The 26,071-nt window shown below is 45.5% G+C and overlaps 1 protein-coding gene across 1 annotated transcript; it reads right to left on the reverse strand.

The window, feature by feature from the left end:
• On the reverse strand, positions 1-24,839 carry CHI3L2 (chitinase 3 like 2). Its single transcript, XM_056844825.1, has 10 exons — positions 24,815-24,839; positions 24,017-24,046; positions 21,011-21,212; positions 19,568-19,624; positions 16,345-16,495; positions 15,535-15,659; positions 14,134-14,257; positions 11,239-11,421; positions 2,516-2,632; positions 1-168 (listed from the first exon to the last, which is right to left on the reverse strand). The coding sequence occupies exons 1-10, from the start codon at positions 24,837-24,839 to the stop codon at positions 1-3; spliced, it is 1,182 nt and encodes a 393-aa protein (XP_056700803.1).
• Positions 24,840-26,071: the final 1,232 nt, after the last annotated feature.

The following is a 26,071-nucleotide window of genomic DNA, read 5'->3' on the forward strand; positions in this document are numbered from 1 at the left end:
TTATATCTTGATATATTCATTCTGTGCTTCAGCTCTTTTATTCAGCTCTTCTTTCACAGCTCCAGTGAGGGGATAATTTCCTTGGTGACAGGCAGAACCTGAAAAATCATCTAAGTCAATTGCCCAAATCACGATACCCCCCAAATTGTTTTCCTTCATATATTGAACCTGAAGGAGAGAGAGAGAAAGGGGAACAAAATTAAACAGTCATAACAAATATGAAACTACCCCCCCCCCCACCGCCCGGATGTTTATCAGTCTGCACTGTGGTTGGATCCAGTGCAAAACGTCTTCTGAGTTCTTGTGCAAGGAGAAAGACAAGAAAAAGCCCACATTATCCATTTGCCCTAAATCAAGCTTATTTTACCCCTACTTGCATTTCCGGTTGTACAAAATCTTGTACAATGAATTCCTGGGCACTAAAACTTATAGAGAGGAAAGTGCTCAGAATTGCATAAGGTCTTGCACAAGTGGAACTACACTAAGTCTGTTCATGTTTCCACTTGCACATCGCAGGATCCAAGCACCAGACGTCCAAAGTGCGTTACCATTTCTGCTATTTTTTTCTCAGATATTCACTCTTCTGTTATAGTGTCAGGAGGACCAACATAGGCATGCACAGTCCTAATAATACACCCCAAAGATGGGGTCAGACATCTCCATGTATCCTTATATTAATGGGTAGCTCTTCATATGGTGGAAAAATGCCCATCTTCTCACTTTATAGTGCTCATCATTGATATTACAGATACTACATTAAAGTACAATACAACTGCCTCTATATAATGCTTTAGTTTACAATAAATATTTAGCCTATCTCATTTTCCTGCTTCTCATAGGCTGTTCTCCTGAGCTGCTTTTAATGTTTTCCCTTTAGCAGAGCTAACTGGTAGATTTAGGTTATGTCCCTGTGGAGCTCAGGTTGTTGAATCTATTATAGATGTTCTCTTTTCTTATAAGGTGTATCCTGAGAAAAGAACAAATATCTTAGCTCTGCTTATGGCTACCTTCCCACCCCTCTGTTGATTGCCATCTGTTACATCTTTTGGGGGATTCTAACAAGAGGACTATGGAAACAGTGGCAAAATTTATCTCATGGGCATGAAAACACCATGACCAAGTCCTTGACTGATTGGGTTCTGAGGCCTTTGATCTAATTCTTATTCTGATATTTTAGCAAACTTTTAAAATGTATTAGATCCATCCTTTTATTATGTGAACGTTTAGATTCTGAATTGCGTTTATATGTGGATTGCATGTTACTGAACACTTATACTGAGCCTAGCCTGAGTAAGTCCAACAAGCCATTGTGCTTTATGAACTATTTAACCGAGAATAAACTGGGAATAAAACTATTAATTTTTTTGGGAAAGTTTACAATAGGGGTCCCCAATCTTGTTGACCTTGTGGGCAAATTTGGAATTTCAAAGATGGGGAGTGGGCATCTCCACAAAATGACTGCCACCACATGAAATCACAGAATGGCCATGATATGGTGCTACAGCCAATCACAAAATATTGGGAGTTTGCAAGACTAGCATGTTCCTGTGATGAAAGCAGCGGTTTCTGAATAGGTCCTCCCTGTAGAGAGACAGGTAATGCCTTCTGGTTTCTTTTTAACCATCTTTTACTCTGAAGAGGTAAAGGATAAGTATGACCATCTACTTGCTCTGGGGATAAGGTTGCCAACCTCCAGGCAATAGCTGGAGATCTCCTGCTATTACAACTGATCTCCAGCCAGTTTAGATCAGTTCACCCGGAGAAAATGGCCGCTTTGGCAATTGGACTCTATGGCATTGAAGTCCCTCCCCTCCCCAAACCCTGCCCTTCTCAGGCTCTGCCCCAAAAACCTCTCGCCAGTGGTGAGGAGGGACCTGGCAACCCTATCTGGGGAGGAAATACTTTGTCAGACAAACAAACGGGCATAAGGAAGTTAATTGTTAGGTGCCATCATGCCCAGAGGTTCCATGTTGGGGATCATTGGTATATAGTATGTATACCATGACAACTTTTGCACATGTGCTCACAGCAAAAATGGCTCTGCTGGGATGGCTTGTTGCATTCTCTGATGCTAGAAATCTGCTAAGAGAACAGAATTCTAACCAGGCCTGTGTAATTCTGGGCTGTTTCCAATCCTTGATAGAAATTCATACCTCTGCAAACAGCAGTTTATAGCTTTGGTGAATAGCCCATATCATATTTGCAAGTATCATGGCAATATGGAAAGTTATACAGGATTTAGGTTAACAAGCAAATCTTTATTAAAACATGGATTGCATTTGCTAACTAAATTTTAGATGATGTTGCTTGCTTGCCTTTAACTCTTATCCTACTACACATCTTTGATGAAGAACAAATTTAATGCTCCAAATAAAATATTGAGCACCATGGTATTTTTTTACCCAATTTATGACTTGCCTTTAAAAATGTAAGGAGTAGTTCTACTGACATGCAACACTTTCAAGCATTCTACAAGTCATATCACTTAAGGAAAAAACTCTTTGTCAATACTTGCCTTGGCCTGAACACTTGTTACATCTTCATATCCTACCCATTGGGTCCCTTTGTACGAGTAGGGGACTGCCTGCTCCTCAATTCTTTCCTTCTTGGCACCATTATTAAATTGACAGATCTGGCAGGAATATTAAAAAGTATACATGTAATACTGTAATTCGTGTTTTACTCATTTTGTGTGTTGTACAATTCTTACTGCATTGATTTTAGTTGCAATTTGCCTTGAGCATCTCAATGAGAATGGTTGTAAAGATAGTCCCCTGTGCAAACACCATGCTGGGCCATGCTGGGACCCATAGTGGAGACCAGAAGTAGGGTTACAAGGTCCTACCTGGCCTCCAGTGGGAGCTTCATGTCCTTGTCGAAGAGGGGCAGTGATCCATGCGTGCATGTAAGCAGAATTCCCTCACTTCCGGGTTTACCCTGGAAGTTCCGTGTGTGACGCTCTAGCAATCCCCCTCTGAAAACTCTATGGAAATCATAGAGTTCGGGGAAAGATTGCTAGAGTTTCACCAACAATTCTGGGGTTACTCAGAAGTGCTGATATGGCTCACACGGATCGCTATCCTCCCCAGCTGGCCTACTTCCACCCACTGGCCACTTGAGGGGCAGCGGGTAGCCCAGTGAGTTGCCTGGCAATTGCCCACCCTCACCAGGCACTTGGGAACCCTAACCGGGAAGCCAGGATCCATGCTGCAGTAAATTGGCTGGGCCCCTGGGCGAGCAGGCAGGGAACTACCGAAGAGGCTGGGTGAGCAGCAGGCAGAGCAGCCAAGGTGGCCAAACTGGGGTAGGGGGAGGCACTGAAAAGGCCAAGGGAGAAGCTGGCAGAGCTGCTGAGGTGGCAAAGGTGGTGGTGGGGGGCAGACGAACTGCCACTGTGGAAGAGAGTGTGATGGTGAGGCAGAAAGAGAGAGAAAGAGTGACAGGGTGGCTAGGTACACAGAGAGAGTGCTGCACTGCCCATTTGATAATGACATCTGACATCTATAGCTCCAGTTTTGTCAACTGAACCAGGAAGACCTGAACAATTTTATGCCGCCTTTCTTCTTGCTGACTCTTCCCAGGAGATAACTTATAAAGTTGCTAAATTTTGCCCATGTGCAAGCGGGGTGTAAAAGCAGTTGATTAAGTCTCAGTAACTGCCTGTTTAAAGGAGGAGGGCTTTATTTTTCTTTGTCTCCATTTGTATGTTACATTATATGTGTATAAATGTGAGCTCTTGACCCAAAGAACCAGAAATCACCACAGAGACATTTAGAATCCAAGCAGATGGCTTTTACTGGTCAAATAGGCAATACAGTGCACAGAAGATAAAATGACAGCTATGAGTGTCTTGCTAGCTAGTTGGCAATATAAGGCTTGAAAACAGCGGGAGATTACAAAGCATCACCAAAGCCTAAACAGAGCACACTTTCCCAGGCTTTGGTATGTGGAGCTGTCCTTGAGGTCTGGACGGTTCAGCAAAGGAACAGAGGCAACATAGAAACTGAGATAACAGCCTGACATCCTGCTCCCCTTAAGGCCCCCTCCCATTCTGCAAGGGGGCTGGTCTGTCTGGGTAGGCAATGTGAAAGGCGTTGACGAGTTTGGGGGCGGAGACATCCCGTGCGCGAACCCATTCGTCATAGGCAGGGGGGAAGTGTTTCCAGCGGACCAAGTATTGCAAGACTCCATGGTGTATGCGGGAATCCAGGATTTTAGAGACTTCGAAATGTTCTCCCCCCCCCACCATTATGGGCTGTTTAGGAGGCGGCTCCGGGTGCCATTGCGGGGAAGCAACATGGGGCTTTAGAAGGCTGATATGGAAAACGGGGTGCACACGCCTCAGGGTTTTGGGGAGAGACAGTTCCACCGTGACAGGATTTATGATGCGAACGATGGGAAATGGGCCAATGTACTTAGCATTGAGCTTATGGCACGGACGGGTGGAACGCAGGTTCTTGGTGGAAAGGTATACCAGGTTACCCACTTGCGGGTCCCCCCCGGGGGAACGATGCTTGTCGGCCTGCGCCTTGTATTTGCGTTTGGCTCGGTCAAGGTTGCTAACCAGCCAGGGCCATGTGGTACGGAGGGTGTGTGCCCAAGAGGCAATGTCGGCATCCCCCTCCCCCTCCAAACCTTCTATCGGGGTGATAGGACCGAAGTCCTGTCCATACACCGCATAAAACGGGCTGAAGCCTGTGGACTGATGTACAGCATTATTGTAAGCATATTCTGCAAAAGGCAACAGTTCTAACCAGTCATCTTGGTGGTAGTTGGCATAACAGCGCAAATAACATTCAAGTACAGCATTGACACGTTCGGTTTGACCATCCGTTTGGGGATGGTATGCACTAGACAACCCCTGTTCCACCCCCACCAATTTGAGAAAAGCTTTCCAAAACTTAGCAACGAAACTACTTCCGCGGTCGCAGATTATTTTGCGCGGAAACGAATGTAGTCTAAAGACATGTGACACGAAGAGGCGGGCCAACTTCTGAGCGGAGGGGATCCCCGCACATGGAACCAAATGTATTTGCTTAGAAAATAAGTCAGTGATAACCCATAATACAGTTTTTCCCCCGCTGAGAGGGAGATCCGTCATAAAATCCATAGCAATCACTTCCCAGGGTCTGTTGGGTATTTCAAGTGGTTGCAGTAGGCCTGGGGGCTTGCCTTGAGAACGTTTCACTGTGGCGCAAACAGGACAGCTGCGAATAAAAGAGTCAATGTCAGAACGCATTCCCCCCCACCAGAATTGTCTGCGCAACAGGTGAAGGGTTTTCAGGAACCCAAAGTGTCCAGCTGTCTTTACTCCATGAGCCAAGTGTAAAACGTCTTTTCAGAGCGCTTTGGGCACATACAATTTTGAGTCTTTGTACCAAGAGCCTCCTTGTTCGATTACACCAGGAGGCAGGGTTTGATCTGAGCGTTCCATAAGGCATTGTTCCCGAAGGGACTTTAAGAAGGATTCGGAGATGGGGGCCCCCCCCCCCTTGGTCATAGTGGCATCAGGAGCAGTCATGGGGGTTGACGAGGGGGAAGCGCTTACTTGCGGTGGTGTGCAGACTGCAGGCGGCAGGGCGGCCGGTAGAGCTGGAGGAGCGGGAGCGCCGGCCATCATGAGTTTCGGTTGCGGAGGCGGCTGGGCAGCCGGTAGGGCTGGAGGAGCTTGCGCTCCGGTTATTGCGTGCTTCCGTTGCGGCAGCGTCTGGGATCGAGTTTGTACAGCTAGTACAGGCAGGGCTTCTCTTTGTGCGGGTGTAAATAAAGAGTTTGTTGGCCGATCGAGTTTCGCCGGGTATTGAGGTAACCGGGAGAGAGCATCTGCGAGAAGTTTTGTTTCCCAGGGACATGCTTCAGGACGAAACGAAACTGAGCAAAGAATTCTGCCCAACGCTGCTGTTTTGCGGACAATTTATGGGACCCCGTGAGGGCAGCTAGATTTTTGTGATCGGTCCAAACTTCAAAGGGGACTTTAGACCCCTCCAGGAATTGTCGCCATAGAGTAAGTGCATGGTGAACGGCCGATGCCTCTTTCTCCCAAATGGGCCAGTTCAATTGGGAGTGCGCAAACTTCTTCGAGAAGTAAGCGCAAGGGTGAAGGAGACCATCCGGTCCTTTTTGAAGAAGAGCCCCTCCCATAGCCACGTCGGAGGCATCGACTTGCACAATGAACATTCGATTCGGGTCTGGGTGCCGTAGCACGGGTTCCGAAGTGAAGAGGCGTTTGAGGGCTACAAAAGCGGTTTGGCATTTATCAGTCCACAGTATTTTAGCGGAGGGTAAAGTAGCCGAGTTTTCTTTACCCTTGGTTTTCAGCAGGTCGGTAATGGGTAGCGCCACTTGGGCGAAGTTAGGGATGAACCCGCGATAGAAATTAGCAAAACCTAGAAACTGTTGCACTTGTTTGCGGTTGGTAGGAGGGGTCCAATCGAGAACGGATTGGACCTTGGTAGGGTCCATGCTAAGGCCATGGTGGGAGATTATGTATCCTAAGAACGTTATTTTGCTCTGATGAAATTCGCATTTAGCCAACTTTGCAAAGAGTTGGTGATTGCGCAGGCGCTGCAGAACTTCTCGGACCAGAACTACATGCTCATCCATGGTTTTTGAATAAATAAGAATGTCATCCAAATAAACCACCACCCCGCGATACAGCAAATCGTGGAGGATTTCGTTGATGAGTTGCATGAAGACCCCCGGGGCCCCTTTCAACCCGAAAGGCATCACGAGGAATTCAAACATTCCAAAACAGCTAGAGAAGGCAGTGAGGGGCTCGTCTCCTTCGCGGATGCGGACCCGGTAGTAGGCTTCTACTAAGTCCAACTTGGAGAATATACGACCCTCCTGCAACTGCCCCAAAATATCTGATATTAGTGGTATAGGATAGGCGTTGGCTTGAGTAACTGCATTGAGTTTTCTGAAGTCAATGAATAGGCGAAGGTCGCCCTCCTTTTTTCGGACGAAAAATGCAGGGGCTGAGTTTGGGGCATTCGATGGGCGAATGAACCCTCTGGCAAGGTTTTTGTCCAAAAAGTCTCGTAGTACAGTGTGCTCGGAAGCGCTCATAGGGTAAATTTTACTCTTGGTTAGTGTGCAGTCCTTTACCACTTCAATTGCACAGTCAGTGGCCCGGTGGGGGGGTAAGGCATCACATTCTTTAATGTTGAAGACATCAGCAAAGTCCTGGTATACATCAGGGAGGGATGGCGGTGATGGGACTTCGGAGATTAATGCCGAAGCGGGTGGAGACAGCACCGCAACTTGCTGTCGGTGCTGGTCGCATTTGGGGTTGGCAAAGGAGATCGTGTTCGTGTCCCAGTCTATACTGGGACTATGACCTTTAATCCAGTTAATTCCCAGGACCACTTCAAATCGGATAGGGGCTATGGTAAAGTCTATTTGCTCCCAGTGGGAGCCAATTCCCATCGCCACCCCTATAGTGCGATGATCAACTGGGCCCCCTTTGAAATGGCTCCCATCCATTTGGGCAAAATGGACGGGGGCTGGTAAAGCCTCGGACTTGACTTTGAGTGCTGCAAATGTGGCTTCATTGATGAGAGTGCGAGCGCAACCGGAGTCAATAAGTGCTTTGACAGGCAGTTGGGGACCCTTTTTATAGTGTTGTAACACTGCGTCCACATACACCGTACTTTCTACTTCTTTCACCTTCGTCGGTTTCGTAGGTTTTACAGGAGAAACTGCGGGGGTCTGCGGGGACGTTCCATTCACCGCAGACTGTGACCGGTTACTAGACAGGTCAAGAGGCGAGTCCAGGTTTAGCACTGGGGTATCCTGGAGATGATCCCTGTCCGAAGATGGAGAATTGTCCCCCACTGGGGCACTTATAATCCGAGACCCGGAGGGGTCTGTAGAAACAGGAAGATCGGGAGAGTCTCTGAACAGAAGTGCAGAGGGTGTGAACCGACCTGGCGTTGTACTGCGGGCGGTCGCAGCGCCTCCGCGTTGAGACCTTCCCCGGTTTTGTGAAAGGTCAGGAAGCGAGTCCAGGGTTAACGCTGGGGTATCCCAGGAAAGATCCCTGTCCGAAGACGAAGAATTGTCCCCCACTGGGGCACTTGTAATCCAGGACCCGGAGGGGTCTGCGGAAGTAGAAAGTGCAGAGGGTGTGGGCCAACCCGGTGCTGTACTGCGGGTGGCCGCAGTGCCTCTGCGTTGAGGTCGTCCCCGACCTGGCGTTATACTGCGGACGGCCGCGGCGCCTCCGCGTTGAGACCTTCCCCGGTTTTGTGAAAGGTCAGGAAGCGAGTCCAGGGTTAACGCTGGGGTATCCCAGGAAAGATCCCTGTCCGAAGACGGAGAATTGTCCCCCAATGGGGCACTTGTAATCCAGGACCCGGAGGGGTCTGCAGAAGTAGGAAGTGCAGAGGGTGTGGGCCGTCCCGGTGCTGTACTGCGGGTGGCCGCGGTGCCTCTGCGTTGAGGTCGTCCCCGAGCTCGGGGCAATGCATTCGGTCGAGGGAGTTCCAGGCGTTGAGGACATGCTGAAACAAAGTGGTTCATCGCGCCGCAAACGAGGCAAGCTCCCCTTTGGAATCGGGATTCGCGATCTCGAGGGGGCCGTGCTGATCTCTGCGGGCAGGGAACGGAGACTTCGGGGGGAGGCTTTTGGTCTCCCCTCACCTTGGGTCGCTGACAAGGTAGTATCTCTGCCGAGTCGGCAAAAGAGATCTTCAGTTTGGGTGGTCTCCATGGAACTGGAGGTAGTACGGGTGCTGGTGTAGATCCAAGCAACGGGACCCCTGGACTTCCTGGGGGTGGCAGGACGGGAGCTCTGGGGTCCCCTGGCGCCACAGGCACTGCTAGAGTTACTGGCAACATGGGCGTTCCGCCCAGAGGTGCCGCAGGTTGCTGCGGTTGAGCCTGATCCGGAGACCCTGGTTGTGGAGCTGGGGCCGAGCCATCCGGGTCGGCTTGTATCTGCTGCAAGCAGTCGTTGTCGTGAAGCAAAACGTGCATTTGACCCTGCAAGTGGGCCACCCGGTCTATGTGTTCCCGATTGTGCTGTCGGAGCAAAAACATATCCTTGCCCGCATCACCTAAGCGACGGGGCTGGCTGATTCGGAAGTTTGCAGTCCCGAGAGTTTCCTCATAGTGCAAGTCCTCTTTGGTTCCCTTACGATCCGCTAAAACTTGATCCGTTTCAAGTTTGGTGGTCAGGGTCGTGGTCACTAGTGGCAGAACTTCCTGCTCCCATGCCGACATAGAGCCGGCTTGATCCGGAAGATCCAGTTGCGGCAGGACCTGAACCGCTAAGGTCGCTGCGTTGACGCCAAAGACGGGGGTTGACAGCTTAGCAATCCCGGCCATTGAAGCGGTGGTCTAGGTCACTCCGTGGAGGAGCGCAACCATCCGTTTTGCCAGTACTTTTAACCCGGCTCCGCAGAACCGGGCCAGTTGAGCATCCTCCACTAGACAATCTGACACTAGGAGGTCGTGGCGGGCGCTGGCCTCCACGCTACGCCCTTACAAGTCCAGTCAGGCGGCTACGTTCCACTTCTGCCCGATGAACGTAGTCTAGGGCTTCCCCAAAGGAAGGTATCAAGGAGGAGACCCTTCCAGAGCTCCTGCTCCGGGGAACAGATCCACCGGGAACGGGCTCACTCGGAGAGCTCTGTAGTAGCTCCCATCCGAGCGGCAGGCGAGCCACACGGGGCTCCAGGCACGGTAAACTCACTCGGAGAGCTTTGTCTTAGCTCCCTTCCGAGTGGCAGGCGAACCCTCCTGGGCTCCAGCCTGACTGATGAAAAGGGTGATGAAGGAGATAGCTGTCATAATGTGAGCTCTTGACCCAAAGAACCAGAAATCACCACAGAGACATTTAGAATCCAAGCAGATGGCTTTTACTGGTCAAATAGGCAATACAGTGCACAGAAGATAAAATGACAGCTATGAGTGTCTTGCTAGCTAGTTGGCAATATAAGGCTTGAAAACAGCGGGAGATTACAAAGCATCACCAAAGCCTAAACAGAGCACACTTTCCCAGGCTTTGGTATGTGGAGCTGTCCTTGAGGTCTGGACGGTTCAGCAAAGGAACAGAGGCAACATAGAAACTGAGATAACAGCCTGACAATAATAAGAAAATAAGAGAGTGGGGAGGAGGAGTGAAAGAGAGAGACACCGAGAAAAGTGGTGGGAGAATGGAACAATCAATGGGTGGGGGAATGGGATGGCTGCTCCCACAAGTTTCTTGCAGGTTCCCACTTGTTGCTAACTAAATTTAAAGCCTTTGTTAAAACATCTTCTTAAGTTGACATTTCTTCAGGACTGAGTGCACATGATCTGTGTTTGTGTGCTTATAAGGAGAGGAGTAGATTAAACTTAAAGGGTTGTATGCAAGATATAGATCATGTGACATTCAATAAGATACAGGTTGCGTATCCCTTATCTAAACATCCGATATCCAGACTGATCTGAAAACTGGACGTTAATGAAGGCATTACTCACAGGCCCTCAGCAGCGCCATTGATGGTTCAATATAGTAGAAGAAGAAGAGTTGGTTTTTATATGCCGACTTTCTCTACCACTTAAGGAAGAATCAAACTGGCTTACAATCACCTTTTCCCTTCCCCTCCCCACAACAGACAACCTGTGAGGTAGGTGGGGCTGAGAGAGCTCTAAGACAGCTGTGACTAGCCCAAGGACACCCAGTTGGCTTCATGTGGAGGAGTGGGGAAACCAACCTGGTTCACCAGATTAGCCTCCGCTGCTCACGTGGAGGAGTGGGGAATCGAACCTGGTTTTCCAGATCAGAGCCTACCATTTCAAACCACCGCTCTTAACCACTACACCACGCTGGCTCTCAAAATTACACAAAATGTACACAAAATTATTTAAAATATTGTTTAAAATTACATCCAGGCTATCTGTATAAAGTATATATAAAACATAAATAAATTTCATGTTTAGACGGGCCCCATCACCAAGATATTTCATTAAGTATTTGCAAAAATTCCAAAATATTCCAAAATATGGAAAGATCTGAAATACAGACCACTTCTGGTCCCAGGTAGTTGGGATAAGGGATACTCAACCTGTATAGTGGAAACAAAGAACTTTAAACTGCCAGCTTCTATGTTCTCATTTATTTATGTAAGGAGCCCTCTTATTTGGTTCTTTCAATCCTTATTTTGGTATGACTCCATCTCTGTGAGATTTATGAGGAGGGGAGGTAGTTTGGGAAAGATTAAAAAGGAATGCAAATGTAACCATTTGTACCTCATAATAGGAGAGTATTCCTGCTTCCTGTGTGAAAGGACCAGGTGTTCCAGCACCAGAGATCGCGGCTCCAACCCCAGTCTGTTGGGAAGCAAGTGTGAAAGTCCTCCCAAAGGTCGGGATGCCCATCATAATCTTCTCAGCAGGGGCACCTTTTGTCTTCAAATATTTCACAGAATAGTCCTGGAGAAAAAGGAGAATAGCCACTGTGCATTGGGTGGGAACCAACTGTCACCATTGCATACAGCCCCTCAGCTGTGGGACATGGAGAAAGACTGAGTCTTTATGATTGATTTAGAGATGATTTAGGGATGATTAACATGCTTGATCTGATGCAGGCTTCAGCTTGATCTGAAGCTATCACCTATTGCCATTTTGGGGCATGGTGATAAATCTTGTTAATCTATTGGCCTATTTCAAGAGAGCAACTCACTGGAACAGTATCAGTCTTCAGAATTCAGTGTCAGGATGATATGAACTCCATTCCGTGCATGTGTTGGAGTACTCATTACAGTGCCACAATGATAATGAGAATCCATCCTCAGTCTAGTGTGATGAATTACTGGGCATTTGGGTACACCATACCTAAAGTGGTTCTTCCTTCAATGAGATTTGTAAAGCAATTGTTAATCTCAATTCTTTAGTACTGTGTGATGCTGCCTTATCTTGTGGTGGTGGTCTCTCCCTGGCCACCCACCAGTCACACCCTGGAGGTAGGGGCTTTCCTTCACCCTGTTCCTCCTCTCCATGGGCACTTCTGCTGCTGCCACGAGGTGTCCTACCTCTTACTCCTTGGCCTGACTTCCTCCCCAGCTGCCTTCATAGGCCTGGTCAGTAGGGTTGCCAACCTCCAGGTACTAGCTGGAGATCTCCTGCTATTACAACTGATCTCCATCCAACGGAGATCAGTTCACCTGGAGAAAATGGCCGCTTTGGTAATTGGACTCTATGGCATTGAAGTCCATCCCCTCCCCAAACCCCACCTTTCTCAGGCTCTGCCCCCAAAACCTCCCACAGGTAGTGAAGAGGGACCTGGCAACCCTACTGGACAGTGGATGTGGCCTCTAGCAGGAATCCCCATCCTCACAAGAGGTCCAAACAACCCAAAGTTGCCCGAGGTGTGACCAGGTCCTTCCTCTTTTGGCTCCACCCTCTCCAAACCAAGAGAACATTTATCCCTGCTTCTGCTCTTTGCACTGAGGAAACAACTGAGGAGCAGGCAGTCTTGCCACCAAACTAGATGTCAGTTTCAGCCATGCCTTTGAATGCCTGTATGGGCTCTGTTAAGGAAAGATGTAAGGCCAGAAATGTCAGCAGGCTGGGATGTAGACAAGTGCCAACATGACAGAATTGTGATACAAGCCTAGGCCTGAAGAAATAATGTAGATCTTAAAGCACTATACAAAACAACAAATGCTACTAACATTCCTAAATTTAGCATTTGCTTGTAAATATACACTTCCCATTTGAAATCTGAATTTTAAAGTGATATCTATAAATAAGGTTGAATGAAGTTCAGTAAGCTTGTCATGAACAATAAAGACATTTTTTTGAATTCAAGTACTATAAAAATCCTGACAACATTCATCAGATTTCAGATCTTATGTAAAATGACATTGCTGCTTCAGTAGTAGTGCACTCCTATTTTCCAGAGCAGTCATCTATGAATAGCCAGACTATTTATTGTGGTGGCAGCAACAAACCTTCAAGTACCCTCTTCTAACAAGACTGGTAATAGGTTCTGTGCGCAGATCACATTCTGGTATGTGCAGGAGGCTTCTACCTGTCTGTAAGCCCTGATTAATATGCTACCTGAAGCCTTGATGTGATGGAAGAAGGGTATATTCCTTCCCACCCCATGCAAATATTAGTGTCGGGGTGAATGTCCCTTCACACAATTTATTGTCCAGTTTTGGGGAGAAGAACAGGGTTTCTGCATGACTGTCTTTGTGAGTTGCAACCATAGTTCATACATTATACCAGGGGTCCCCGACGTGGTGCCTGTCTTTGTGAGTTGCAACCCCAGTTCATACATTATACCAGGGGTCCCTGACGTGGTGCCTATGGCACCCACCAACACCTTTTCTGGCACCCGCCAAATGTTTTTAGGAAGTGGGTGGGGCCAAGTAGGGCTTTTGCCCAGCAAGGCTTCTGATTGGCTGTGCAGATTTTGTAAAATGGTGCTTTGGCAGCAGCAGCCACCACAGCACAAGGATCTATACTATGCTACTGAAGTTAAGCTGTGGCAATCATTTTGTGGCTGGCTCCACCTCCTGCGGCAGCCATTTTGTTGCTGTGCCCACCATGTAGGGTTGCCAGGTCCCTCTTCACCACCGGTGGGAGGTTTTTGGGGTGGAACCTGAAGAGGGCGGGGTTTGGGGAGGGGAGGGACTTCAGTGCCATAGAGTCCAACTGCCAAAGTGGCCATTTTATCCAGGGAAACTGATCTCTATTGGCTGGAGATCAGTTGTAATAGCGGGAGATCTCCAGCTAGTACCTGGAGGTTGGCAACCCTACCACAATGCCATGTCAGAATTCCGAATGTGCCCGCCTGCTCAAAAGGTTGGGGACCCCTGCGTTATACTATTTTTGTGATGGAGAGGAGGAGGGGTAAACTTTTCCCTTCACCAAATGAAGGTTTCAGATGAAACAGAAGATGTGCTTCAGAAATCACTCTGTATTGAACATTTAAAGCAGGAGAGGCACAATTTGTTAGATATGGATTACTAGTTCAATGGGCCAGGTAGCGGGCGAATCAGGTTTCCATTTGTATTCCTGGATCAGAGCCTTGCCAGGCTTCCTTGAGTATAGCTCGAGAGAGAAACATGTAGTCTTTTAAGACATCTGGAAAAGCCCTCAGAAACATCTGTCATAGTTCTTGGATTCACAACTTACAACATTATAATAGGATGAAGATCCAAGGTCATCTTTGCCCTTGTAAAGAGGGCTTCCGTGGCCAGTTACTCCATCCCAGGAACCATGAAAATCATAGGTTAGGAAATTAATGAAATCTGCATATCTACAGGAAGAGAACGAGAAGTGAGTAGTGGCACAAGGTACTTTGGTTACATTTATACGCAGAGTCTGTAAGGTAAAAGTATCTTTCAGTGACCCACAGTAGATTTCAAGAAAAATTTGGATCTGTGGGACTGTTTTTTGGTAGCAGTGGGATGGGATTCTGTTCATTTGTAGGTTGAACTAGTCATAATATAGTGTTGAAGGAGGTCACCTGATTCATCTTGCAATGTATTTGATTTTTCCAAGTTTTTTAAAGAGAATTTTTGGGAAAGCCTTGGGATTTTTCAAGCTCTTTCTGAGAAGGTGGTGGTGGGGAACAAAGGGGGGGATTGCCCCCAAGCTTCCTTGACAGCTCCTGCCCTTTTGAAGAAAAAAAACAAACCTTTGTGAATTCAGGGAGATAACAGCAGGCATTGTATGTGGGGAAGAGTGGAGGCCCAGTAGATCTTTTCTTAAATAGCCTGCATGTTTCTGAACATGTTCAGACATGCCAGTTCCAAACAACATTTATGGAAAGGCTGTCAATGATGATGAATCACGTCATAAACTAAGCCTGAACTCAGAATAGTTTGGGCCTGACCTATAATGAGATTTACTCCACCACCCGCTTCTGAAATTTGCTTCCATTGCTAATTATAACAAGAGAACTATTATATGTTGAGGATTTTAAAAAGACTGTGCAAATGAACCCTATATCCTTGATATATCTTTTCTTCTGTGAAGACTTCTGAACCATTATTGAAGTGAAATTTTCAAACTGGAATTCTAAAGTCAGTACATCAGCTCAGAATTTGACATGTCAGTATAGAAATGTGACATCAAAATGTGAAATGGGACTATTTTACTTGGCTGAATGAAATAAATTGCTAAATGTTGTTGCAAATCATGCATAAGTTATTGTCAAATCCTGACTGCAGCAGTAAAATCTTTGGTGATTAAGAATGTTTGTTTAGCCAGAGAATACGTAGAAAATATTCAGCATCAAACTTTACAAAGGAGAATTTGGAGAGGGAAACTAGTTTCATCTCTGTTTTTATATGTTAGATCATAATACAGACAATCCTTATGGGAAAGGATTACTTGTTGATGCTATAGTAGCCCCTGCTGAAGAATCTGTTGCTGATGTCTGATCAATATTCAGGCCTTGATCCGCCAAGTTTTGCATCAGTATATATGAATGTGCAGTACTAGAAAATGAAGATTTCCCCTGTCAATATACTGTTCATTGTATAAATCCATTCTTGAATTTATTACCTGAGTGTTGCTGACTATACTTACTCTGAGATTGCCCTTACATCATAGCCTTTATTAAGCTTTTCCTTTCCAGCTTGTACCGCCACACTCAGTATGAGTTTTTCATTCTTTTTTTTCACAGCCTCTCTTTTGAACTGTATAGACAGATCCTGAAAAAAAAAAGAGACATTATTTTGCCTCAAGGAATTTCTGGGTGAGTCAGTTTTCAGGTTCTCAGCCAGTATAGAATAGCTGTTACAATTTGTACCTTCGTATATATTGGAAAAGAGGAAGACCCAACAAGAGATGGATTGACTCAATAAAGGAAGCCACAGCCTTCAATTTGCAAGATCTGAGTAAGGCTGTCAAAGATAGGGCATTTTGGAGGACTTTCATTCATAGGGTTGCCATGAGTCGGAAGCAACTTGACGGCACTTAACACACACACATATATTGGCAACATTCAACTTCTTCCCCAGTGGCTTGGCTTATGCAGTTGTACACTTCCTAACTCCTGATCTTGCATCCCCCAGCATGCCCCAAAGTAGGGTTGCCAACCTCCAGGTACTAGCTGGAGATCTCCCGCTATTACAACTGATCTCCAGCCGATACAGATCAGTTCACCTGGAGAAAATGGCCACTTTGGCAATTGGACTCTATGGCATTGAAGTCCCCTCCCCAAATTCAACCCTCCTCAGGCTCTGCCCCCAAAACCTCCCACCCGTGGTGAAGGACCTGGCAACACTACCCCAAAGGAAGGAAAAAATCTCGTCCTGAAGGCCCACAAAGTAGAAATCCTTTTTACCACAAATGTATCCACAATGTTACATAAAGAGCATTGCCATTTTAATGTACCTTAACCAGGTAAACCAAACGATTTTTATCTCTTTCTTCTGGAGAGACCCAGTCAAGATCAAAGCCATCAAAATGGTTTTCCTGAAGGTAACGCACCACCGAATTAACAAAGTTTGAGCGTCTGACAGGAGATGCAGCCATCTTGCTAAAGCTGTTAACAGATAAGAGATGCAGAATGGAAGGTTTTTTTAATTACATTTTTATTGTTCATAGAAATTGATGCATTTTAGCCAGATAGATAAATTGTTCCATGGAATATGGAAAATATTCCTACCACCCAAGCAATATTCAAAGGACAAGGCTATATTGTAATCTATAACAGAACCCAACACTGCACACTTAATCCCCCCCGCCCGCAAGTTATTACTTCTTTTTGTTGTTTGAGCTAATCTTATTTTAAAATGAAACGCTTTTGAGATAGTAAGCTGATTATATGATGTCTTTTGTATACTTGGGTTTTACACTGGAAAACTAGACATTAATATAGGAGCCGAGACATTCCTTTATCAGACGATAAGCATGGCCCTATATACACTGTGTGTGTGTGTGTATGCGCGCACATGTGTGGTTCAAACACACCACTGTTAAGAAAATGTCTGCAATTCTTAAGCAAGAAGTTTATATATTATAAGATCATATAAAAGGAGGAAATTAAGGATGGGAAGTCCTTAGTTGTGAAAATTCCACAAAATTAATTTTATTAAATTTCTACCCCCCCCCCTTTCTCAACACAAACCAGGCTCAGGGCCTCTACTCTTACATACGGTAACTATGAAAACCTTTCAAATTTTAAATTAACTAAAATGGCACGGCAACAATGATTCCCTTATTATCCCAAGTTAAAAATAGGAGAATCATTCTTTAATAGGGTGAAATTTGTCCTAGGGAATAATAGCGGAAGACCTATTAAACAACAAGAGAGGCATAGAATCTGTCAATCTGATACACTAGGGTCCAGCAGGGATAGGGAGGAGAAAGGAAAATAAGGGAGGAAAAAAGGAAGAGGAAGGAAAGGGAGGCCAGCTGCCGTAAAACTATAGGTACTGTGGAACTGAGCCAGGTCCTGCAAGGCCCGGGTCTAGGGTTGCCAGGTCCCTCTTCACCACCGCTGGGAGGTTTTTGGGATGGAACCTGAAGAGGGTGAGGTTTGGGGATGGGAGGGACATCAATGGGTTATAATGTCACAGACTTAGGGTTGCCAACCTCCAAGTACTAGCTGGAGATCTGCTATTACAACTGATCTCCAGCCGATAGAGATCAGTTCACCTGGAGAAAATGGCCGCTTTGGTAATTGGACTCTATGGCATTGAAGTCCCTCCCCTCCCCAAACCCCGCCCTCCTCAGGCTCTGGCCCCAAAACCTCCCGCCAGTGGCAAAGAGGGACCTGGCAATCCTACACAGACTCTACATTCCAAAGTGGCCATTTTCTCCAGGGGAGCCAATCTCAGGGCGAAAACGCACGGTCGCTTTATCCTCCTTTAATCCGTTTCAGGCAGGATTCAGCCAGGATCGAGCGCATGCGTTTCGCCTAATGTGCGTTCGATCCTGGCTAAAACAGGGATTAAAGGAGGATAAAGCGACCATGCGTTTTCGCCCTTGGTCTCCTGGAGATCAGTTGTAATAGTGGGAGATCTCTAGCCACCACCTGGAGGTTGGCAGCCCTAGTCATTCAACAGAACTAAGATAACATGATGGAGGATCAGTAGAGTAGCCAGGTCTCTCTTCGCCACCAGCGAAAGGTTTTTGGGGCGGAGCCTTAGGAGGGCAGGGTTTGGGGAGGGACTTCAATGCCATAGAGTCCAATTGCCAAAGCCGCCCTTTTCTCCAGGAGAACAGATCTCTATTGGCTGGAGATCAGTTGTAATAGCAGGAGATCTCCAGCTAGTACCTGGAGGTTGGTCAAACAAGACAGTAGTAGGCACAAATAAACGAACAATAAACAAGGATAGCATTTAATGTAGACAGCAAAGCTATCACTGTATTACAATGATTGCAACAAAATTAAGCAAACAAAGCTAAGCAACCGAGGTTACAAAGCGAAATAGCAAAAACAATGTGGCAGAAGCTAATAATAAATATACAAAAGTTCATATAGGGCATAGAGTAGGGTTCTAGTCAATTTCAATTCCTTCAGGCAACGGAGATATAGGTGGTAACGTGGCTCCGGAAGTATTCCAGCGTTTTCACTACAAAAAGTAGCTTCATCAGCCACAAGGGCTTAATTGTACAATTCGTATAGTAAGTTTGGAGCTCCCAAACCGGGCCGCTATCAGAAGAGTTCATACGTGGAAATACGTATTGTACAATTAAGCCCTTGTGGCTGATGAAGCTACTTTTTGTAGTGAAAACGCTGGAATACTTCTGGAGCCGTGTTACCACCTATATCTCCGTTTGCCTGAAGGAATTGAAATTGACTAGAACCCTACTCTATGCCCTATATGAACTTTTGAATATTTATTATTAGCTTCTGCCACATTGTTTTTGCTATTTAACTTTGTAACCTCGGTTGCTTAGCTTTGTTTGCTTAATTTTGTTGAAATCACTGTAATACAGTGATAGCTTTGCTGTCTACATTAACTGCTATCCTTGTTTATTGTTCGTTTATTTGTGCCTACTACTGTCTTGTTTGACCAACACTATTTACAGTAGAGTGAGTTACTCGCAGTACCTGGAGGTTGGCAACCCTAAGGAACAGCATGAGGCCCTCCCCTTCACCATTCAGATAATCTGTGATTCAGGGACTCACATGAATGTCCAATTGTGCATGACCCCCCCCCCCGCCACACCTTTTAAAAGTGATTAATTCCAAGAATAGAATGTTCCCTTGATCAGTTATTTGCCTGGTGGAGAGGGAGGGGCTGCTATCCCAGTAAACATATGAATGGAAAAATTGAGGAGAAGCATAAAATCCACCAAAACAGTGTTTTTTAATGGTTTGGGTTTTTCAAATGTCACAACATCATAATATGCCACATTGAGCAAGAAATATGCCTCCTACCAGCAGCTGCTTGTTTTTAAACTTTATCTTCCACATAGAAGACTTCTGGATAAAGTTCCTCTTTCCAAAGCAGTAGAAAGTGATTTGCAGTTGTTCTTTCCCCCCAAACTACAACTGCAGATTGTGTGGCCATACATTTTTGGTAACCTGTAGCTCTGTTTTTATATGGCTTGTCACATTTTGTGTTTCTTGGGAAAAACAGAAGTAATATCAAAAAGATCTTACGGTTTGGAGCCTGCTGTAAATCCACCAACGGAGAGAAGGATCTTCAAGTGGGGATTTCTAAAGAAGGAAGGTATGAAGAAAATAAGAATTAAAAGAATTTTATTCTGAAATGACTCCAGAATAGCTGTGGACTTCGCTTGCTACAGACAAAGGAAAATGTGCAAAATTAAATATTTCAAGTTTAATTGATTTCAATGGGACCTAAGCACATTTAACATTCTCTGGATTTTGCAGTAGGTGAAGAGAGAAGTGAGAGTGGGTAAGGGATTCCGAGCTCTATGGAATAATCCTATAAAGTAGTGTTTGACATATTCAAAACACATTTATTGCTATGTTCTGTTTAGCGCACAAAATAGCCTATTATTATTTTATATACGCCACACCCAACCAGTTCTGTATTTTTCCCTCCACATCATCTGCCTAATTAGACTAGTCTTACTTTTGTAATAATTAAAAAAAATAGCAACTGCTTATCATGTCTTACGCCTTTGCTTTTGTTCAAAGCTGGGAGGATGTGTGTAAAGTGTGACAAATTTGACCTGTCTCAAAGGATCAAACTACATTTTAAGCAAAATTCAGTGATTGTTTCTTCTGCTTTTTTTTTTTTTTTAAGTGTAGGACTGTAAAAAGGCAGGCTGTTAGGAATTGCTTCTTTTCTCTCTGATCTTTTTCCATCTCAACTTTACTCTTTTTAAGCTGATTTTTCACCTGCAGAGAGAAAGGTATGAAGATTGTTTCTTGCCCCTGTCCTGCTCCACTGGGAATTGAAAAAGCATCTTGAGGAGGGTGATTTTAAATTGAAAAATAACTGGAGGGGAAAGGGTTAAGCAGGGTTTGTGCATATGCCTTTCTGCTCAGATATAATGGTTTCAGGCTACTTTGTTTAAAAGGATCTGGAGGAAAGACTCACAGAACTCTTTGTAATGTGTGGTTTGAGCCTCATACCTATCAATTAGTGTTAGTTTCCTAAGAGAAACTGCTACTTCCAATCCACAGCACTCTAGTCACTGACATTACTGATTCTGCATTGCATAAAGGAAACTGCAGCAGCTTACACTGTGGAACCTGCAGAACCTAATGTAGCATTGATGCCTAGCAAGAGTAGGACTGCAAACTCAGGGCTGAGAAATTCCTGGAGATTTGGGGGGTGGGGAGCCTGGGGAGGGAGGGGTTTGGGGTAAGAGGAACCTCAGCAGGGTATAAGGTTATTGAATACACCCTCCAAAGCTGGCATTTTTCCCAGGGGAACTGATCTGTAGTCTGGACATCAGTTGAAATTCAGGGAGATTTCCAGGCCCCACCGAGAGGTTGACAACCCTAATCAAAAGGTGCAGTCTGATTCTGCTTCCTACAAGAGGAAGCCCAATTCTGTATGGGTTCCAGGAATGCAAATCCCTTGTTGTGATGTTTGGAATGTCTCACGAGCCTTGCTAGCATACTTACATGGTTTTGAGATGATTGAGGGTCTCATAAGTAGAGTCATCATTCCATTCGGCATGATTTACCTGGTCGTTACTTACGTTGGCAAAAGCATAAATGATGTGGGTGCAGAGATTGGCGTCAATGGCTTCAGGAACAAAACGCCCACCCTGTGGTCGGTATTGGGACCAGTTGGTGTAGTAACAAACCAGTTTATAGGTAGAAACTGTTGAGATAATTAAGGGAGAATATCAAAGAAGGAGTTAGCTGAAAACGTTGGGCCTAGGCCACTGGAATTTGCAGAACCAGCACCATTAATATCGTTGCCTGTTTTGCTGGCAGTGCTTCTGCCCTTTTAACAGATGCATAATGTAGACATTCAGCAGTAAATTTCTGGCATGAACAGTTACCATGAGCAGAGCACTGCACCTGTTGAATTCCTGCCTGTTGTAGACAATTGCAAAGAAAATGACCTCTGGGGGGGACCCTAGATATTAAAAGGAACTTGGCCTTCTTTTGGCTGCAGCTCCAAAACAGCAATCCCTCCCAATCATGGACCCTAGGAGAGGAAAAGAGAGGGTTGGAGTCCTCACTGACTAATCAGGGGAAAATAAAGGGAAAAGACTGGAGCAAAAGGCTGTTTGGTAAAGGAGGAGAGACAGTTGAAGTCTTTTTTTCTAGGACACAGCAGTTGACTGAAGTGCCTTGCAAACTGTGTCTTGGGAGCAGAGCTTAGCTGAGGAAGGAGAAGCTGAGGAGAAGATGAAAGAGGGACGGAAGACTGAGATGGGAGATGATGAGCCCAGAGCTTCTAGCTCTTTCATGTGGCTGGATCTTGTGGGTGATGAAAGCTGTACACCAGAGCAACAAGTTATTTCCAGTTATAGGACTGTTTTAGTGCCATTAGTTGTTTATCCTGTGGTGACCTGTTTTGAGAACAAATATTTGTAATAAATAAAATACACCAGCGGACCTACAAACAAGGCAGAGGTTTCTACTTAATTGGGGAACTTCCCAGGCATGTTGAAAAGCATGACTTTGTAAGTTAACCGAAAGAAAAAACATCCTGACATAATACTGCTGCCTAAATGCCAAGAAATATGGAATGTCAAGAGCTGTTGAGAGCCAGTTAAAGCGGGAAGGGAAATATGGCCTGTTGAAGTCCTTGAACAGTTTCGGGGAATAAAAGATTTCCAAATTCCCTGTTCCTGCATTTCCTTGTGGCCATTCTACACGTACCCTGTAACAGAAAAAGTGCTTCCTGGCTAGGGTTGCCAGGTCCCTCTATGCAACCGGCGGGAGATTTTTGGGGCGGAGCCTGAAAAGTGTGGGGTTTGTGGAGGGGAGGGACTTCAATGCCATAGAGTTCAATTGCCAAATTGCCAAATTTTTCTCCAGGTGATCTGATCTGTATCGGATGGAGGTCCGTTGAATTACCAGGAGATCTCCTGCTACTACCTGGCAGTTACAATACAAAATAGGCACCTCCGTGCCAATACCAATGGTTAGAAAATCTGCAACGGAGTCTCCAGTACAAAAGTAGCAAAAAATTCTTATTGGTGCTTACACATATGACATCAACAATACAAGAGTGAAAGATACATATAAGAACAATCAAAGTTATATACAGTATGTACAATCTAAGTAAGGTGCAGTCTCAGTGCACCAATTGCCATGTTCTTTCAAGTAAATGTTGTATTTTCTTCAAAAAGTCCAATAGTAGGTACTATCCCAAAAGCACACTTTTTGGGAAAAGGTGGGAGACGGCCGTTTCAAATCTTTTCTTCAGCCCCAAACAGTAAACATATCCAAATCGTACCCAATAGTAAAATCTTCCACTCTGTTCTCAGTTCCCCGAGGAAGCCTCGGGGCTGAAGAAAAGATTTGAAACGGCCGTCCCCCACCTTTTCCCAAAAAGTGTGCTTTTGGGATAGTACCTACTATTGGACTTTTTGAAGAAAATACATTTACTTGAAAGAACATGGCAATTGGTGCACTGAGACTGCACCTTACTTAGATTGTACATACTGTATATAACTTTGATTGTTCTTATATGTATCTTTCACTCTTGTATTGTTGATGTCATATGTGTAAGCACCAATAAGAATTTTTTACTACCTGGCAGTTGGGAACCCTATTCCTGGCCCTGTGCAGATACTGAAAGTAGCATTCTTGGGTTAGGCCAGTGGTTGGCAAACCGCGGCTCCCGAGCCGCATGCGGCTTTTTGGCCCCTTGAATGCGGCTCCCCGTCCCCCCATCCCCCCGCCCCCCGTCCCACCGTCCTTCGGCTGAGCTCTGCCCCGCCCCTCCACCTCGGATGGGGGAGGCTGTGGTGGTTTTTCTCTCTGGCCTCTTATCCTCTCAGCCCGAGAGGTCCCTCCCCCACCCCCGCCCTCAATCTCCCTCCCGGAAATTCCCCAATTGGCTGGGAGGCGGAAGCCTCCATCTCCTCCTCGCCCCGTGGCGGCGTGCGTGCAGCACTGTAATTCCAGCCCCAGGCCCGCCCGCCCATCAGCTGTTGGGCGGGGTGGATGTCTTCCATTAGCTCAAGGTGGCTAATGCTAAATGTATGGAAAAAATATAATGTGACTCTGTTCTTTCCACAAGTTATATATCTTTGATTCTAAACTCTCTGAGGAAGAGTAGTGAGTCACTTTTGGAAGTTGACTCCTGTTCCATGTACCAAAGGCTGCCATGGAAAATGTTCCTTACATTTCTCCCTGGCATAGCTGAAATGAGGAAAAGTAAATACGAGAGCTTTTGTGGTATGGGAGTTTTGTGGTATGGTGCAGTTGGACTACAACTGGGGAGAGGTGGGTTGAAATCCTCACTGGGTGACCTAGGGCCAGTCACTCTCTTTCAGCCTAACCTACCTCACAGGGATTTGTTGTGAGAAGATTATGGGGGAGAAAAGTGGCGTGGGTGCTGCCCTGACTTACTTGGAGGATAAAAACACAATAGACATATTAGAACTAAGAAGATATTAAAAAATAATGATTTTTTTAAAAAGGAATTAAATTGTAACTCACCACTTTGAAGAAATATCAGTGAAGCCAAACCTAATGCCAAAAACATTAAAACCAATCAAGAGGTGAAATTATGTTGTTATTAAAAAGGTAAAGGTAAAGGTCCCCTGTGCAAGCACCGGGTCATTCCTGACCCGTGGGGTGACGTCACATCCCGACGTTTACTAGGCAGACTGTTTGCGGGGTGGTTTGCCAGTGCCTTCCCCAGTCATCTTCCCTTTACCCCAAGCAAGCTGGGTACTCATTTTACCAACCTCGGAAGGATGCAGTACTGACAAGAACCCCATGGAACTATCATTTTTCCCTTTAGACCCCTAGATTTTTCAGGGCAGTGCCCTTTTTAACAGGTTTAGTAAGAACAATTCAAATGAAAGCAATGGACATTGGGTTTTCCACTGCTGGAGCAGGGAGTCTCCTTTGACCATCCAAAAGGCTGTGCTGGGGATAATGGGACCTGTATGGATAACAGCCATGTGGGACATGGGCTGCAGAAAGAAAGAGAATTGGGCAAGAATGAGTGAAAAAGCTGGATGGATCCACCCCATTATTATACAAAGCAAGGGATTCTTCAAACCTGCTTAGCTTAGCTGTACGGGGTCTTTTTCAGGGCCCATGGAATTTCAAACTTCCATTACTATGTACTTTGAAAACATAAATCCTCTCCCCTCCCTCCCGCATTGTTCATAATTAGCAACATCATCAGCACAAAATAGCTGTGGTCTCATGTGATTTGCCAAAACAAGCCTTTTTGTTGAAAACCCACAACAGTTTCAAAACCCAACCTTAAACTGCATTACTTACCTGCCCACATGAATGCCTGGCCCATCCTGGTTCCAAGCGGTCTCTACCACGAAAGAAGCTCTATTTGCTTTTCGACTATGTGCCTTTACTGTTGCTCACAATCTCCTTTATAAAGTTAGCCGGGTGGAAGTGTTTTTGCCTTTCAGAGAGGACAGATTTCTCATTCCTGGAAAGATGGTGCAATTGCGTTTCTGCAAAGTGTTGCAATCGCTGCTGAGTTTCTTTGGTTTAAAGTTGAGTGGTTCCAGGATGGAAAAATACAGGAAAAAGAAGCACATTTCCTTATCTGTTTCAGACACCCCTTAATAATTAGGGTTGCAAGGTCCCTCTTCCCCACCAGCAGGAGGTTTGTGGGGTGGAGCCTGAGGAGGGCGGGGTTTGGAGAGGGGAGGGACTTCAGTTCCATAGAGTCCAATTGCCAAAACATGCCATTTTCTCCAGGTGAACTGATCTCTAAAGGCTGGAGATCAGTTGTAATAGTGGGAGATCTCCAGCCGCTACCTGGAGGTTGGTAATACTGGTACTACAAGCTCAGCTTTGACTTTGATGTACAAACCAATCAAGTCCAAGCACCTACTTTTAAGCTGATTTTGGTGTACATGGTAATTGTGAGTTTGGCACTAAACTGGATGAAACAGATACACTTAAAAGGCTGGAACCATGTTTGTGGGCTCAAAGCATGGCCCATGCTATGAAGACTGTATCATGCATACTGGGCCCATAGTTGAGGTCACCTTGATTATGAATAAATGTACATGTCTACTGACATAGGGGCAGGTGTAGAGCAACCTAGATGAGAGACTGGCATCTGGCACAACTGCATCTTCCTTCTCCTAGTATAAGGGGTAGATTCGCTTGTCTACCCAAACAACAGCTAAAACAGCAAGATTCTTTGTTGCCTATTCTGCCAGTAAATACTGTATTCTTTCTCTGAAGCATCAAACACTGATGGTGTATTTATATTTTCAAATCATTTTTTTTACATTATCACTGACTCACAGCAATTTTGTACAGAAAGATCTCATCCGTTTAAGAATAAGGAAGGTTAAAATCCAGACCAAGCCCTATGATTTATGGGCAAATGTCGCTAAGGGAAAACAGAGAAACTGTATATATTCAAGAGAGGTAAAATAAACATTGATAAAAAAAATCAATAAAAATGATTTCAACCTGAGGGGTTAGTGAACAGATGAAGAATGGGCTGAAGGAATGCTGATTCACACAATCATTTTTTATATAGTAAGGCCAAATCCATGT

Source organism: Euleptes europaea, chromosome 2, assembly GCF_029931775.1.
Source record: "Euleptes europaea isolate rEulEur1 chromosome 2, rEulEur1.hap1, whole genome shotgun sequence".
NCBI lineage: Eukaryota > Metazoa > Chordata > Lepidosauria > Squamata > Sphaerodactylidae > Euleptes > Euleptes europaea.

Bases quoted from the DNA above. Each gene is read 5' to 3' on its own strand.
- CHI3L2 (XM_056844825.1), bottom strand. From the start codon at position 24,839: ATGGGCCAGGCATTCATGTGGGCAG. The intron at 19,625-21,010 runs GTAAGTATGCTA...TTCCTTCTTTAG, and splicing joins CTCAATCATCTCAAAACCAT to AAATCCCCACTTGAAGATCC. The intron at 14,258-15,534 runs GTAAGTATAGTC...CTCTTCCTGTAG, and splicing joins GATGTAAGGGCAATCTCAGA to ATATGCAGATTTCATTAATT.